General features: G+C 34.7%; 1 protein-coding gene across 1 annotated transcript in view; it reads left to right on the top strand.

The window, feature by feature from the left end:
* Nucleotides 1-18,624, top strand: part of PIBF1 (progesterone immunomodulatory binding factor 1) — a 178,202-nt gene that overhangs the window by 16,313 nt on the left and 143,265 nt on the right. Inside the window, exon 6 of the mRNA XM_046664027.1 lies at nt 14,208-14,341. Coding sequence (XP_046519983.1) covers nt 14,208-14,341 — 134 coding nt within the window. The remainder of the gene's footprint in view (nt 1-14,207; nt 14,342-18,624) is intronic.

The raw sequence follows: 18,624 nt of genomic DNA, 5'->3' as shown, positions 1-18,624 counted from the left end.
ACATTTGGAAGTTGTCAGCATAAAGATGATATTTAAAGACAGGATGAGATCACCAGAGGAGAGTAAGTGTAGGGGACCAAAGCCTGAGCTCTAGGGCACTTCAATATTGAAATGTAGAATAGAGAAGGAGGACTTATCAGTGAAATAAGGAAACCAAGGGAATTTCATGTTCTAGAAGCCAAGGGAGAAGTTTGTCTAGGAAGAGAAAGTCATCAGCTATTTCAGATTCTGCTGTTAGGTCTAGTAATATGAAGATGGGGAATTCACCTTGTATTTAACAGGGTCATTGATGACCTTGTCAGGAGTAAGTAGTTCTGGTGGACTGATGGGGTCAAAAGCTTGATTACAGTGTGATTAAGAGTTAATGTGAGGAAAGGAATGGAGACAGAAGTCTGGATAATTCTTCCTGTGGAATTTTGCTGCATGGGAGAACAAAGGGATGGTGTTGAAGATGACAGGGGAAGTAGGGTCATGAGAGGGGTTTGTATTATTTTTACAGCAGGAGAAATCACAGCTAATGTACATAAAATTGCATTGTAGACCTTAGACATTTTCTCATTGTCAACAGAAGTAGAAAGGCATTCATCTAATTGTTAGCCGGCAGTGTAGCAGTGCTGTTGGACACCCAGTTATACTTGTGTTTAAGGCTCTCCACTTCAGTGTGATCCAGATGATAAACAGGATCATTTGTGTTTGGGGCATTGCCAGCAATATATGTTTCTGTAATTATGATATTTGTGGGAAACTGTTAGAACACAAAGGTGTTTGTTAATTGAATTACTGTTGATGAGTTTTAAAGAACTTTCTTCATATCTCACATAATGATTTTAAAAACACTAGTAATGATTTTATCAGTAAAGTGAGATCATTTATCTATTAATGACTAGAGTTTTGATTATGTATTTTTACAAGAAGATGGGGCTTGGTTTAAAAAACAACTGAAGGATGTGATTATAACCAGGTAAGGAACGTAGAGATTACCGTCATTAAAGGAAGGTTTATAAAAAAGTTTATAAAAAAAAAAATACTGAATTAGGAGGGGGGTTGAAGAAGTGATTGGAGATTGTCAGGTTACTAGGGTTCAGTTGTCATCAGTGAAAACAATTGTCTCTAGGACTTTTTTAAGTAGTCAGAAGCACTTAGTTTATTTAAAGTACCAAATGAAATTATTAATTTTTTGGTCAAAGATTTCTGGTTTTTGGTTCTATTACTTGAGATGCTCTCATTTTGGTGCTTTTTACCCAGTGGCATCTCATATTTCTTTCTTCTTCAGAATGTGTACTGTACGTAGAATATTTATTATTGGTGGCCAGAGGCAGGCAATGAGAAACACAAAAATGCCCATCATATTCAAACGGAGTAGCAAAAATTTTTTACTTTTCTAGTGGTGTCATTAATTTTGAATCTCGACCCAGAAGAGTAAATTTTTCTTTCAACTATTGTGAGAGAAAATCTGGATTTCTTTCTAAGGGGAGTAAATGTTTTATTTTATAATGGACAAATTGAAAATGCATCCACTGAAAGATAGTGTCCATTGATTCTAAGCTCTTCTAAATTTGACAAATAAAATGAAGTATTACTTTGTTCAATAAGCAGTAAGATACAGTGGTGTAGTAAGGCTTGGGACATGGTCATGGTATTAGTGGCCACAATCACTATCAAGTTACTAATTTTTAGTAAGTCATGATCCAAAATTTTCATATTATATTATTTGAATGAACTCTTCAAACAGTAGTTCAGCAAACGCTTTAGTCTTTAGTTTACATATATTTAGAGTTGGTTATTTTAAAGGAAGTATGTAGGTCTTATAATTTTAAAGTCAAATAACACATAAACTTTGAAGAATAACATGACTGATGGTATTCAACCAAGAATTTTTAAAGGATCTCAAGGATGAACTTGAGACTATAGCATGTGTATAATTGTGTTATCAAATAGAGCAGCTAGAGTAGATTTAATTGCTTGAGAGTTGGTGAATTACCTACCTGTCCCTAGAAACTAAGGACCCCAAGAACTATAAACTGGTAAACCTCACTTCTGTCCTTACTAAGCTTGTAGAATGCATGAAGATTAGGTTACTCAATACTTAGGCAAGTATAAATCTATGGGAGAAAGTCAGCAAAGTGTTTTATAAATGAACATACTGTAATATTTCTCTTTGGTGATAACTACATAGTCATGCACTGCATAATGATGTTTCGGTCAATGGTGGACTGCATATACAATGGTGGTCCCATTAGGTTAGTACCATATAGCCTAGATGTGTAGTAGGCTATACCATCTGGGTTTGTGTAAGTATGCTCTATGATGTTCATACAATGATGAAATCACCCGAGAACATATTTCTCAGAATGTATCCCCATTGTTAAGTGACACATGATTGTACATGTGTATAAAGCGGAAATAGAGAATGAAATATGTAGACTTTCAAAAAGCCATTGACAGACTTCTAAATTTTAGTTTAAAAAAATTTGATGGACTTTTAAAGAATTGCTATGAGTTCCTGGAGAATTGTGTTCTCTTTATTGTTTGAAAGATGAGAGACAAACAGTAAGAATAAAAAGAAACAATGAAAAGTGAAAATAAAAGTATTGTCCAGAGATAACTGTTAAATCCAATTTTATTCAATATTTAACGTTTTAAAACATTATATTGGAAAGGAAGCACAAAGTAAAATCTCAAGTTTGCAGATAGTAAAGTCTTTCATAGTAGTAGAATACCAAACTAGTAAGGCAAACTGGAGGAAGATGTCAGAAGATAAGTGGACTGATTATAACCTATGTGTTTTCTTTTTTATAACTTCTCATCCTATATTCCCCAAATTAGCATGTTCAAATTGGTGACCAGCTCTAGAGAGTATAATATTTTTCTGTTTCATTAGAAAAATTTCAAGCATAGATAATTTGAAAGAACTTTACAGTGAACACCCATAGATCCATCACCTAATTTCTGCCATTAGCATTTAATTATATCTGTCTTAGTCACATATCTATCCATTGTTTCATCCGCTAGTCATATTTAGTTTTATGAGAAACTGCCAGGCGATTTTTTTCTTTGTATCAGTAGCTTGTTCCTTTTTGTTGCTGAGTAATATTTCATTGTATGGATATATTTATTCACCACTTGATAGACGTTTGAGTTATTTCCATTTTGGTGACTTTATAAATAAAGCTGCTACAAATGTTTGAATATGGGCTTTTGTGTGGGCATATTTTCATTTCTCTTGGGTAAATATTTAAGAGTGTGATTTTTCACTTGTAGATTTCCATTTGTTATAGTTTTTATTTCTCTGCTATTTGTTTATTCGTTATGAGCATATTTTCCTTTATGCCACTGAGAATAGTTAAAATTCCTGCTTTAAAATCTTTGTCTGTTGGGGCTGGCCTGGTGGCGTGGCAGTTGAGTGTGCATGTTCTGCTTCGGCAGTGTAGGGTTCACTGGTTCCGATCCTGGGTGCGGACATGGCACCACTTGGCAGGCCATGCTGTGGTAGGTGTCCCACGTATAAAATGGAGGACGATGGGCACGGATGTTAGCTCAGGGCTGGTCTTCCTTGGCAAAAAGAGGAGGATTGGCAGCAGTTGGCTCAGGGATAATCTTCCTCAAAAAAAAAAAAACAAATTTTGTCTGCTAATTCTGAAATCTGGATCACCCCAGAGTTGGTTTCTGTTAATTGTCTTTTAAGAATGGGTCACATTTTCCTGTTTCTTCAGATATTGAACAACTTTAAATTGTTTATTTAAAACATAGAATAAATTTAGATCATAACATTGTGACTGTTATGTTATGGAGACTCCACATTTTATGTTCCTCTAGACAGTGCTGATATTTTTGTTTTAGCAGGAAATTAACTTGCTCGTACTCAAACTGCATACTCTGTCTCTTGTGTAGCGTCTCAAATTTCAGTTCAGTTTTTTTGGCTTTGGTAGGACTGCTTGGGTCTCTTCTACACAGGTTGTTCAGGAGTCAGCGAGAGATTTGGCACAGATTATCTGCAGAACTCAGAGTTCCCTTTCTCTGGCTGTCTTTGGAATTCCCTCCTCACTTTAGAGCAGCTGAGTTACCCCAAACTCTGTCTTCTGGTTCTTCAAGCTAGAAGGACAAAGATTTTCTGTTGTACCTTTATCCATCCACTTGGCACAGAGTAGGCCTGCCCTCAGGCTAAAAGCCGTTAAAAAAAAAACAAAACCAAAAAAGACCAGGAAATTCCCCCAGTGCTCTTCTCTTCCTCCTCCTCATGCAGAGGCACTCCTCTCCTCCCCAGAATCTACCTGATTGTGGTCACTTCCTGTGCCTTCAGGTAGTTTTCTATTTTGTTCAGAATTTATAGTTGTATCTGCAGTAGGATTAGTCAGATGGGAATGGCCATTACCGGAAGTGGAACCACCTTAGAATTTTGTTTTAAGCACAAGTGAAGAAAGAGAAAATCTAGTCAGTGCATGTAGAGCATTTGATTTTGAGATTGCCCTGCTTTCCCTAAAACAGACCTTTGCTTCATTGGAGACTCTTTGGTCAATGTGTTTAACTTTGTACTGATGTGGCTGATGACGTGTTAGGCAATATTAAGAAAAACGTTAGAAGCAAAATAAAGCACGTTACTAGGCTGTGAACAAAGTGTGCAGTTTTGAACACTGTCACTTCGGTTGTTTGTGCTTCTTACCTATTAATAATTATTGAATTCTTGATAAAGCCATGAAGTTTGGAGTTTAGAAACTAAAATCTGGTATTTGGAGAGCTGAGTTTACTATCTGAGGACATGTAAAGATTAAGATGTGTCAGATGAACACCAACAAGTAGGAAAAATGTGATTGAAGTTCGTAAAAATCATGATACAGATAAGATAAGAATTGACTTGCAAGAGGATAAACTCAGGACAAATAAATACAAGAAGATAGTGCTATTTCATTGAACAAGTAGTAAATTAATAGAAACTTAGAAGAGGACATAGCAGACAACGAATATAGATGCCTCAAACATGATAGCAATAATGACAACTCCATAGTGTTACTAAGAGAAACTAAGATATTTGTCAGCTGTGTCTCTGAGTTTTGAGACTGACAATTAGGAAAACAAACTGCACTTTACTAAGACTTTCTGGGATTGAGTTTGCCTTTTCCAAAATGCCCTTAATTTTTTTCACCACTTGGGGGCAGCATATATCTATCTATTTAACTGGTTGGTTTTGGTCTGCTCAGAAAATCTTGTCATTTTTGACCTAAAGGCCAAAGTATTACATTGTTACCTTATTTTCATTTATATTCCTTGTTTCATATCAACTGCCCCAAATCAATCAAATACTGGTTTTTTTCCTAATAAAATTTAGTAGATCTATAACTGAGAGAAAAGTTATAAAAACTGAAAATTTTCTGGCATAATGTGTTCTTCAGATCAGAGGTGTCTCAGTTATTACACTGATTTCATAATTATCCCTAACAGAAACATTCAGAGATGTTAAATCCCCATGCGTACATAATTAACTATGCTTTTGTTCATATAATCTGCTGGTTCATGGCAGATGTGAGATGAAAACTGTTTTAGAAATTTAATAGAATGTGACTTTTGACCTTTAAAAAAGAGGGCACTCTTTCTGAAGTGCCAATTTTAGTGGGTTTCTGGGCTCTTCTTTCATAATTTTTTTCCAGATCTTTAGTTATTTGGAAATAATTTCTAGATAATAACACTGGAAAATAAGGCTCGTCTTCAAGTTTAGAGTTTCTTTATAGTGTCAATAACATAGTCTAATTTTAGCATATTTTGAGCTGCATTATGTGCATGAGCTTGTGTCTGGTATTTAGTGTCTTCACAGTGCCATATTTTTATTTCTTATGAAATTGCTCTAACAGGTCAGAATTTTGTCTAGTACATGTAGGTAAGCCAACTGCAGCTGTTTTGCTATTATAGAGTTATTTTAGCATGCTCCTTTCATTTCAAAAGAAAGAAATGTTAACAATAACATGTAGGGCATTAATAAGGCTCAAGTTTCATGAGGAAATGGTGAAATAGTTTTATCTTATGAGAACTTTGGTAACTAGGAAGCAAGGAGAGTGTTTTGTTCAAGATAACTTCCTTGTTTAGAAACATAGTTACATTTATTGAAAAAAATTCTTTACGATTACCCTGAAGCTCATCTTAAGTATTCATTAGCGAGTAATCTAGTTAATTTTAATAGTATGAAAATGAGATCTCATTAATGATACGTACTTTTTATTTTGGTCTTTATATTTGAGGGACATTAACTGTTTCTTTTCTGAATTTCTTTTTTAACCTGCCTAACTGATGAGTTTAGAATTCCTGTATAAGATACATGTTGATCTCTATGTATAATCATCCTAGGGTACCTAACAAATTCATTAGTAAACAATTATAGTTTTGCCTCTTCCTATATTTTTTTGTTTTCTTTTGTTTTTTATTTTTTTATTTTAGTAACATTTGTTTATAACATTATATAAATTTTGGGTGTACATCATTATATTTCGATTTCTATGTAGATTACGTCATCTTCACCACCCAAAGACTGATTACAATCCATCACCATACACAGGTGCCTAATCGCCGCTTTTGCCCTCCTCCCTCCCCCACTTCCCCTCTGGTAGCCACCAATCTAATCGCTGTCTCTATGAGTTTGTTTGTTGTTGTTTTTGTCTTCTATTTATGAGTGCGATCATAAGATATTTGGCTTTCTCCCTCTGACTTATTTTGCTTAGCTTAATACCCTCAAAGTCCATCCATGTTGTCACAAATGGCCCGATTTCAGCCTTTTTATTGCTGGGTAGTACTCCATTGTGTATATCTACCACATCTTCTTTATCCATTCGTCCCTTGATGGGCATCTAGGTTGCTTCCAAGTCTTGGCTATTGTGAGTAATGCTTCAGTGAACATAGAGGTGCATATATCTTTGCACATTTGTGCTTTCATGTTCTTTGGATAAATACCCAGCAGTGGAATAGCTGGACCGTATGGTAGTTCTATTCTTAATTTTTTGAGGAATATCATACTGTTTTCCATAGTGGCTGTACCAGTGTGCACTCCCACCAGCAGTGTATGAGAGTTCCATTTTCTCCACATCCTCTCCAGCACTAATTATTTTCTGTCTTGTTAATTATAGCCATTCTGATGGGTGTGAGGTCATATTTCATTGTAGTTTTGATTTGCATTTCACTGATGGTTAGTGATGTTGAACATCTTTTCATGTACCTGTTGGCCGTCTGTATATTTTCTTTGGAGAACTATCTGTTCACATCTTTTGCCCATTTTTTAATTGGGTTGTTAGTTTTTTTGTTGTTGAGTGCCTCTTTATATTAAATTTAAAGTGAATAAGCACTGCTTAAACTTTAGATTCATGGATGCCTCTATAGGTTCTAATTTTGGTTCGAGATGGAACTAAGAATCTCAGTTTTAATAAACAGGCCAGGATTCTGATGTGGCAGACTCATGGACCATGAACACAAATCTCTTTTCTTTTTTTGTTTACTTATTAGTTGAGGTTAAAAAAAATCTTTGAATTTTTAATTAAATTTCATGTTTTGAATTTTATGTATTATTAATGCCATTACTTGATTAATATATTTTAATGTATTTAACATGTCCAAGAATATAATTAGAATAACACTGTCGGTGGCATTACTACTTGGAGTTGCTAAAACCCGTTTCTTGCCTACACCTCCAAAACTTGTTGCTTTTTCACAAACCGTTTGTAATTTTACCGACACTGTACATGACTTACAGAGAAAAGTGCGTGAGGGGGAAATGTTCATGAGAAAGCTATAGTGAAGGGAATTTTAAATATGGTGTCATCAGGAAGAATCTTCGTTTAGTTATTTTATACATTCTATCTGAGGAAACTACTTTTTAAAGAGTAAGATGACCTTTTTAAAAATCTACCTCTGTGTTAATAATCTTAAATCCAGTAACACTTTTAATTTTTAATTTTAGGGACAGATTTTGAGGGGTTTATTAGACCTTGAGATGAAATTTTGAACCTAGTGGCCAAGATGGTATGTATATACCTTCATATTATGGCAGGGGACCATAATATGATCATGAGGGACCTTACCAAATCCCTTGGCTTAAATCCAGATATGCTACGAACCACTTTGTCCTCTTGATCTACACTTCTTGATCCTGATTCTCAATTCAGATTCCACAGACATATTTTTGGTGTCTGAGGGTTCTTTTTTATCTTTTTTAATTCTGTGATTTCGTTTTTTTAATGATCTAAAAAAATAATTCATAGCTACGTATGCTGGGTTATCTGAATAAATAATTTATAATAGAGTATTAGCACCATGATGTCCACGCCAATGTTTGTATTTAATTTTGTCATGGTGTAAGTACCACAAAAGATCATTTAAAAAATAGCCATCAACTTAATATGTAAAATATACGTTTTAGCCAAATAAAGGCCAGATGCTGTCATGGATCATTATATGACTAAAGGTTTCACAGTTCAAATAGAGAAAAATAGTGATAAAATTGTCATCCTACTCACTTGTGGGTATAGCCATGCCAAACTCAAACTAAATAAACTCCTACTTGCTTTGACATTTTAAGGTTACATTGTAGTCAGCATAAACTACTGAATAGAATAAGCCTTGCTGTTTAGGCTTATTTGAAAGAGGAAATAAAGGGATTCTAGAAGATGACAACCTAAGTGCATTTCATTTTTCCTTTCTTAAGTTCCAATGATCTGCTGCTTCTTAGCCAAGCTCCCACAAGGGCTGGCTGGCAACTGGGTCTGATTGACGTCTTGGGCTTTGGGAAAACTAGGCTTCCAATAATCTATTGCTGCACAACAAACCACACTAAAACTTCGTGACTTAAAACACTTAATTTGTCACAGCTCTGAAGATTGATAGGTTCAGCTGGATATGTCTTGCCTGTCTGATGCTGGAGTCGTCTGAAGTCTTTGTCAGTCACATGTTTGGGGCCAGATCACTCTCTTGCCGCCTGGCCTCTCCACGTGAATAGTTTAGGCATCCTTCAATGTGGCGGTCTCAGCTCATGGCAACTGGTCTCCTCCCAAGTGAGCATTCAGGCATTCAAGAAACTCGGGCCAGCTTCTTAGGACCTAACTTTAAAGTCCCAGAACATCACTTCTGATACGCTCTTTTGGTCAAGCAAAGCATTAAGAGGGATAGACTGCACTTCTTAATCAGGGAATAGCTGGCCACAGACAAGGAAAGAAATTGATAAAGGCCATCTTGGAGATAGACTACCACAGTTTGGGGTTTTTCTCGCCTGGCCTGCGATGGACCCCACATACAACAGTGGTCCCATAAAGTTACTACCATACAGCTTAGGTATGTACTAAGCCATACCATCTAGGTTTGTGTAAGTATGTTCTATGAGGTTTGCACAACGATGAAATTGCCTAACGAAGCATTTCTCAGAACATATCCCCATCATTAAGTGATGCCTGACTGTATATGAACATGGAGGAGAGTAGAGAAAGATATGTGTTACTTAACATGAGTTACTTGGGGTCTGGGTCAAAGGGGAAGAGAAAGAGGAAAAGATCAAAAAAGTATAAAAATCCTGCTCTTAAATTTAGCAGTATATATGATAATTCCAATATGTATATATCTTTTATTTATATTAAATTGTGTTTGTGTATGTTTAAAGTGTTAAAATATTTTAAATATTATAAGGTTATAGTAATCTATTAGTAAAACAAAATGGCATTCTTTTGCCGTTAAGTCACCTGTTTTTGCACCATACATCCTCATTTGCTTCAAGAGCTAAAAAAATTATTTGAACTTGACTGTAAATTGGTGAATCAATTCTTTTATCCTTCCTGTCCACATTTCTTAATACTTTTAATGCTTATCTAAATTACTTGAAAGGCATGGGAAACCATACTTTCTTGCACTGATATACTTAAATTCTTTGAATAATAAGTGAGATTTTAAAGATAATTTAGCAACTTGGTCTCTTTTAAAATGTTAAGATTTAGATTTGTTTGGTTCAGTCATATTTGGGTCAATACCTCTTGAAAGGCCAATATTTCAAATTTGTTTCAGTAGTTCGCTGACTAAAATGTAGGCTGTAAAAATGGCCTCCTAACACATCCATTTACCATTCAGTGATGGAGGGATCTGCTAGACCCGTGAGCTGGTTATGAGTAACAGTAGTGTTTAGTCCAATAGTAGGCACATAAAATAAAAGAGCTAGAGAATCAGTCAGTGACTCGCTTTGCAGAGGCGGCAGTTGGGGTTCGGAGAGCTTGACTGGCTAGAGCAGTTAGCAGCAGATTTTGAACCCGTGTCTTATATCCCAGTCGAACATCCATGACACTTGAATGAAACTTACTTTTCTTTATTCCTCTGAATTTTTTTCCTTTTATAAAAGCTTAAACTTTTATGTTTGAATTCACATTTACTGAAATAGGAATTATTGAAAATTATCATTAATATAAAATATTAAAATTTTCTTTTCTTTTTTACCTACAGCAGACTTTTAATACTTCAGTTTTGTCTTTTTTTTTTTTTTTTGTAAGGCTTAGAAGACATCAGAATTTTTTTAAATAATGTATTTCTTGATGATCTTAACAACAACAGAAAGTAGTCTTTGGCAGCAAAACAGATATGTTGTTACTTAAAGGGACAGTGTATAACAATCAAGGGTTAATTAGGTTTCTTGTTTTTTTGGTATTTAGTTGCTTGGAGTAGATTATAGATAATGGGAAACTTGTGAGAATTCTGAGGAATGAATTCTCACTTTCCCAGGATAGCTAACCAAGCCATTTCTTCTCATTCACCAAATTGCTATCCAATGTAAACTGCTTCTGATTTGAACCATTGACCTTAAGTTAAATGTCACTATATCCCATTTCCAATTTCCTTAGCTGCCCTATCTCCTCACAGGCAGAAGATCACTTCATTTATTAAAGATTTATTTTGACACATAGGTTACCACTCTCTTCTCAGTTTACGTGGTGTGTGAGACAAGAGATTTAAATTGATACTTAGAAATTCATTATATCTAAAGTAATTGCCTTTTGGTTTACACAGCTGCTAACTGTTTAAAATGTGTCTGTTTAATTGCATCTTGGAAGACTTTTTTACTTTTGTAGAAAACATTTAGATTCAGTGTTATTTTGTCAAATGGTTGTTTTAATATGTATTTAAGGAATAATTATAGTAATTGTTTTAAGGGAGGGAGTCCAAAACTAACTATGATTTATGCATGTGCCATATGTGAACCCATAAAATTTGCAGTTAAAGTTCTTTTAACACTCTGGATTTGAGCAGTAAATAATATTAACTTCCGATCAATGGTTTAATAGTTTGCACAGAATAGATTCTTCAAAAAACAGGAACTTGGATTAACAAAAGAACTATGTAAAAATTCAAGGACCTAGATTCTAGCTCTATCTCTGCTATCCCTGGAATCCTGAACAAATCGATTAACCCCTCTAGGCCTTAATGTTCTGATCTTGAAAATAAGAAGATTGTAGGAGAGTATCTCCAGGGTATCTTTCATCTCTGAAATTCTATAAATCTAAAATGCTTAGCTGCTGTGTTTGGAAACAGGCTTGGGGGGAAAAAGGCAGCTCGTTATAAATACGAAAGGTCTAATAGTTGATAACTTTGCCAAAACACTGTATAACGTAAAATTTTCGATTTATGTCAAACAATAGAGAAATAGAGTAAAAAAACTGAGTGTCTCTTCACTACTCCCTTTAACCTGCTCCCTGTCCCCTTTGCTGTGACTCCTGTGTCCCCCTTTCCATTCCCAGTACAAGCATCCCTGCAGAACTTCTCCCCAGTTAGTGTTTTCCTGATTGAAGCCTCTTGTTTTATTTCTTTAAAATGTTTGTGTAATATACATAAAGAAATCTTAATTGAATTTTCACAAAGTGAACACGCCCATTTAACCACTGCCCAGATCAAGAAATTGAAGCCCCTTTCAAGCTGTCTTTCTCCAGATCTTTCAGAAAATTCTGCATATATGTTGCCTAGATATCATTGTTTCAGATAAGGTGTTTTATTTGCAGATTTATGATATTCTTTAATATCAGTTGGAAAACTGATGATTTATTAAATACTAAATTTTTTAAGTCACTTTTTCTGCATCTGGAGCTGGTTATTTTAAATGCTAGTGCTGCATAGTCCATTTATATTTCAACATTAGTTCCCTTTGCAAACATTTCCAGTGTGACTACTTTGTAAAGGTTACTGGCCATACAGAGATAAGACAGGTCTTCCAGGAACTACAGGTCTTAGGTGAGTGTGGGGAAGGGCAAGGGGTATAGGCAGGACAGGAAAATACACAATTACAATAACAGACTTACCTTTCTCAGACTAGAGATAGCCTTCTATTGTTTTCTTGTATGAATAATTTAGGAGATGAAAAAGATAACTTTAACCCTGGCAGTCACAATCAGTTCCATTCTAGATATGTAGAAACTGGCAAATAGTTAAAATTTTCTCAGTGACTTGGATTGTCCTTGTTTTCCCTGTGTAATTTTTTTTGTTTATTCTAAAGGGAAATTGAGACTTACTGTTAACCCATTTGCAATTATGTAGAGATTTTCTGTTAGGTCTGGTGACTAGAAATTTTGTGTGTGTCCCTTTATGTTTGAAAAGGTTACTTTTTTTACTTATTTTGTTTTAGTCTATTTTTTGTCCTCTTTTGCTCCTTTTTTCCCACAGCCATTAATTACAAACCTTCTATATAAAAGAGTACTAGGTACTAGGATTATAGACAACTTCCTTAAATTGTTCCTTATGATGGGGAAGGCAAGTAATGGCTGCTCATAGCACATGTGATACATTTTCTCACAGAAAGAACTAAGTGCTCTGGAAAAATCTAAGATGGACATCTAACTCAGATTTGGGGCTTGGAGTCTTCCCACAGAAGACTTCCCACAGAAGTTGATTCCAACTTCGAGACAGGGAAGAATGCATAGGGATAATACAAAGTAATCGTTTCTACTCTCTTTAGCCTTAACCTGAAAGTTCTACACAGTCACGAGGTTTGGTTTATTTTGAGGGAAGATTCTATGTTTCCTATTTTCCAATGCTATGCCTTAATCTAGTTTAGCTGCTAATAGCAAGTGAAGCAGATTTTTTTTTCAAAATATAAAAGTAATAATTTTATTTAAGGGGAAATTTTTCCATTGAAAAGTCCCAAAGAAAGTGTTGGTAGAATATATACATCCCTATACTTAACTTCTGCTTTTACTTGGTTGTATGGTGTTCATATTTAAAGAAAATTTATATATGTAATATACACACACACAATATTTACATATACATGTATATATCTATATCTATCTGCCATGAAATTGTTTTCTGGACCAGGAGTTTATACTCCATATATTTCAGAGCCAGTTACTGACATCCTCTCTAGATCTTTGCAGTTTTAGACCTTGGCACTTCCACACTCACAGAAACCCCTGCTTCTTTGGGCATTCTTGTCATCTGGATACCCCACCTTCTTACCTTCCTCATTTGCAGACCACTGGGACATTTTTCTTTATTTTAGTGTGATTTAGATTTAGTCTTCCTTTTCACCTTAGCGTCTTCCTTGGTTACTTCTGTGATTCGTCCACAGCCTTGGCCTTGAATTCTGTTGATCTTCTCATCTTTAGTGATTGATTGTTTTCCATGTTAGCACTCAATCTCGTGACCCACATTCTATTCCTTGTCACCCAGAACTGATTTACTTCTGAAGTTATCAATTCAGATTGATCACTGAACATACTACTTCCTGTATTTCCCTGTTTCTTAATCATCAGCTTCTAATTTATCTTTAACATAATTTCTAATCCATATAATTTCTTTATCAATCCCTTCCTAAATTTATTTTCCTACCTCTTCATCATGTTATCAGTCTTAAACCTTTCTCTTGCCATTGTTCTCTAATTCCTCCCCAACTGTCTTTTTATCAAACCTTCCTGACAAAATCTCAACTCTGTATTTTTCCAACTGAGCATTACTAGAGAAAATCACACAGACCATAAGAAACACAAAAGGTTGTTGTTACCACCCTCAAATGGGCACACACAATTGTGCTGTGTCTATTTTTTCTAGTCCTCTTATTTTTCACAGAACAGTAAATGTTGCAAAAGTCATTTAACATTGATAGTAATTTTGTGTATTATTTTAATTACAAGGACATTCATGGCTTAACAGAAGAATTCAATACAGAATTTGGTCAACTATGTTTTGTTTGAAATGTTTTATTATTGTTTTTATCATAGACGTATGAGGAAGATCGAAGAAACTACTCTCAGCTTCAAATCAGATGTCAACGTTTGGCCTTAGAATTAGCAGACACAAAACAGTTAATTCAGCAAGGTGACTACCGTCAAGAGAACTATGATAAAGTCAAGAGGTAGGTAATTAATGGCTGTAAGGGTTGCTCTTATTTCTAGCATGCATCAGATCACCTAAATTCTTACCATCAACATTAATTCTACTTTGTACCTTATTCTTTTTCTGTCTCCATAGTTTTGACTTTTCCAGAATGTCATATAATTGTAATCATACAGTATGGAGCCTTTTCAGATTGGCTTCTTTCACTTACTAATATACATTAAAGTTCCATCCATGTCTTTTCATGGCTTAATAGCTCGTTTCTTTTTAGTGCTGGATAATATTCCATTATCTAGATATACCAGTTTATTTATCCATTCACCTACTAGAGGTCATCTTGTTTGCTTCCAAGTTGTGGCAGCTATGAATAAGGCTGCCATAAACATCCATATGTAGGTTTTTGTATGAACATAAGTTTTCACCTCCCTTGGGTAAATACCAAGGAGCATGTTCACATGGTAAGAGTACATTTAGTTTTGTAAGAAACTGCCAAACTGTCTGTCACAAAGTGGCTGTACCATTTTGCATTTCACTGGCAGTGAAGGAGAGTTCCTCTTATTTCGCATCCTCGCCAGTATTTGCTTTTGTCTGTGTTCTGGATTTTGGCCATTCTAATAGTTGTGTAGTAGTATCTCATTGTTTTAATTTGCATTTCTCTGATGCCATGATGTGGAGCATCTTTTCATGTGCTTATTTGCCATCTGTATATCTTCTTTAGTGAGGTGTCTGTTAAGGTCTTGGGCCCATTTTTTAATTGAATTGTTTGTTTTCTTACTGTTGAGTTTTACAAGTTCTATGTATATTTTGGTCAACAGTCCTTTATCAGATATGTCTTTGGCAAATATTTTCTCCCAGTCTGTGGCTTGTCTTTTCATTCTCTTGGCATATCTTATTCCTCATTGCACAAAAGCATGTCATTTTGGCAGTCTGTTGGGTTTAGATTGTATTTTTGTATAGGTTTTTATTTTATTTAGAAGTTGCTGCTATCTTTTAAAATGTAATGTCTTAGAAGATAGGGACCTAGTAAAATCCCATTTATGTAAATATTTTTAAAATCTTATTTGATGATTATCTTTATTTTATGGAATCAATTTAAATACTTGACAGTTTTATCTGAAATTTTCCCACCTGTTCCTTTCTGACAAAAGGTACACATACTTTCAAAAAATAACACTTTCTGGGAATATGTTTCCCAATATGTTGCTGCAAGTAGCTATGGCAGATAATTTTTCTTTTACTGGAATATGCTTTTCTGCTGTTTGTACATTAATGAACCATTAATTAGCTATATGTTCCTAGGTAAATCTCTTATCATTTTTAGCCAAAGTTTTGTCGTCTATGAGAGATGATGCTAATACAAATAACTGCTCTATATAAACTAAGAAGATCAAATAAAGGATTATTTGTGAAAGTCTTTATTTATATAGATAGAGAGAGATGTTATCCTTATTGTTCACTGCTATATCTACCTGCACCTAAAATAATTCTTGAAATATAGTAGTCATTCAATGAATATTTGTTAAATGAATGAATGCTTTATAAATCGTGTAACACTGTAAGTAAATTTTCAAGGATTTGGGGATATAACATTGACACTTGTGCTCGCAGCATGACTGACATGCAGTGTGTATTATTATGTATGTATTGTTATGTCAAAATATAATAATTATTGGAGCTTGAAATCCATGAGAGCTATGCTCAGTGGGCTCTTGACTAAAGCTGAATTTCAAAAGAATCTTTTCAAACTGAAGTAGATTGTGATGGTAAGATGATACTTTGAATTGGTGTTTTGATGTTCTCCCTGCCACTATAAATCTACAGCAATAATAGATAAAGTATGAAAAGAGAACACTAAAAAGCACTATCACCAGAATAATCCAGAGTGGGCAAGAATGAAGGATAAACCAAGATGAGTCATGAGTTGATAACTGTTGAAGCTGGGTGATGAGAGCAGGGGGATTAATTTTATTATCTCTATTTATATATATGGTTTATTTTCTATAATAAAAACAGAGAAAAGAAAAACAGTCCTGATCAAAAACATGATAAATATCTTCATATGCTAGAAATGGAACAGAAAAACAAACAAGCAAGAGAAGCTCAAACTGCACACCCTTTGGTTCACTCAATAGGAAGAATGGATTAAAAAAAGATGTTCTGGTCACAAAAATATAAACTGGGGGGAAAAAAATCACTTTTAAGTCCTTGATAAATTCTCACAAATGTGCAAAAGGAAACAGGTATATGGATGGTAATTGCATCATTATTAGAATTCAAATGCTTTTCAGCAGTGGAATGAAAGATTGTGACTTACTTCTACAGTGTAACTCTATGTAGCAGTTAGTCATTAAATTTGATCTGAATATATCTATGTGGATAAGTCAAATATATAATATGTTTTAAAAACAAAAATTTGTGTGCCCATTTTTTTTTTTTTTCCTTTTTAAATCAGGTCCTTTCTGGCATTAAATAATATTCTCAGATTTATTTTGTAATTTCTTCCCTTAGCCCTTTCTCTAAGGAGTCCTGGTTCCTTTTAGTTGGGAATACCATTCAGAAAGCTACACTAGTCATTGTTTCTAGGCCTTTTTCGTAGGCAGAGGCGACGGAGAGGGAAGCGGGAGGATGACTTTAACACACTGTGATGAATAAGATCATGCTGCTACTTCTAATTCCAATTCAGCACTGCAATTTCCAGTTTGAGGGGGCTCCAACAGGCCAAATATGTTCATTTTGAATGTCAAAATGAAAGTTAACAATAATGAGTTATAATACGTCGAATAGAATAAGAATTCCTGAGTGCATGCAGATAAAAAATAGAGAATCTTTATAGCAGAACATCAACCAATAAATATATATGCATATTAGAATTACTATTTTGTAACTTCATAATAATTTCGGTTCAGAATCATCAGTGGATAGTTGAGTAAAAGTACGTTAGGGAACAATATTTATATATTCTCAGAGCATGTCCCTACAGATTACTTACTAATTGCAAAGAGAAAAAAGCTACCTTTACAGTTGAGAACTTGGCAGATACCACCTTAAGCAAATGATCAAAGTTACTATCACAAATCATGGGATAAGGTGACATGATGTGCCTCTTTTTGTGATGTACTGAGGACACATTATCACTTCTGTAGTATTCCTGCCCAAAGTGCTTAACCCAAATCTAATCATAGGCAAACATCAGGCAAATGAAAATTGAGCAACATTCCACAAAACAGTTGGCCTATGCTCTACAAAAAGTCAGTGTTGTAAAAGACAAAGACAGGCTAAGGAACTATTCAAGGTTAAAGGAGGCTAATGACACATGACATCCAAATGCAGTACATGATAATACATTGGATTCTGGATCAGGGCAAAAACTGCCACAAAGGACATTTTTGAGATGATTGACAAAATTTGAAAATGGATTATATGTTAGATATTGTATTAGGGCTAAGTATTCTGAATTTGATAATTATACTCTGATTATATAAGAGAATATCTTTTTTTTAATAATTTTTTTTCCTAGAGAATCTTTTTTTTTTTTTTGAGGAAGATTAGCCCTGAGCTAACTGCTGCCAATCCTCCTCTTTTCGCTGAGGAAGACTGACCCTGAGCTAACATCCATGCCCATCTTCCTCTACTTTCTATGTGGGACGCCTACCACAGCATGGCGTGCAAAGTGGTGCCATGTCCGCACATGGGATCCGAACTGGCAAACCCCGGGCTGCTGAAGCAGAAGATGCGCACTTAACCACTGTGCCACCGGGCCAGCCCAGAGAATATCTTTAATCTTTGGAAGCTTACACCAAATTATTTAGGGATAAAGGGACCTAATCTGCATATAACTCTTAAATAGTTGAGGGGAAAAAAATGTACATGTATAAGTGTGTGTTTGCATTTGTGTGTAGATGTCTATGCAGGTATATATGTGTGCGTATACATATATACATTCACATATATGAACAACAGAGAGGGAGAGAATAAATATGACAAAGTAATATTTAGTAAACATTGCAAAGTAAATATAACAAATTGTTAACAGTTGGTAAATAAAAGTATGTTAAAAAAATATGGTATGAAGAGACTAATTCATCATTGTATCTAGGGGATGATATAGGAACAGTGAGGAAAATATCGAGAACTTCACGTTTACCTGTGGTGTTTTATCTTTTTAAAAAACAAAACTTTAGTGCAAATATAGACAAATGTTAACTGTTGTCAAGTGTGGATGGCAAGTTTATGGCTGTCTTGCTATTTTGTGCTTTATAATCATTTTTTACATAAAAACATTATAGCAAAGGGCGGGTGATC

The sequence above is a fragment of the Equus quagga genome, chromosome 6, assembly GCF_021613505.1.
Source record: "Equus quagga isolate Etosha38 chromosome 6, UCLA_HA_Equagga_1.0, whole genome shotgun sequence".
Lineage (NCBI taxonomy): Eukaryota > Metazoa > Chordata > Mammalia > Perissodactyla > Equidae > Equus > Equus quagga.
This window is presented reverse-complemented; position numbering and strand designations above follow the sequence as displayed.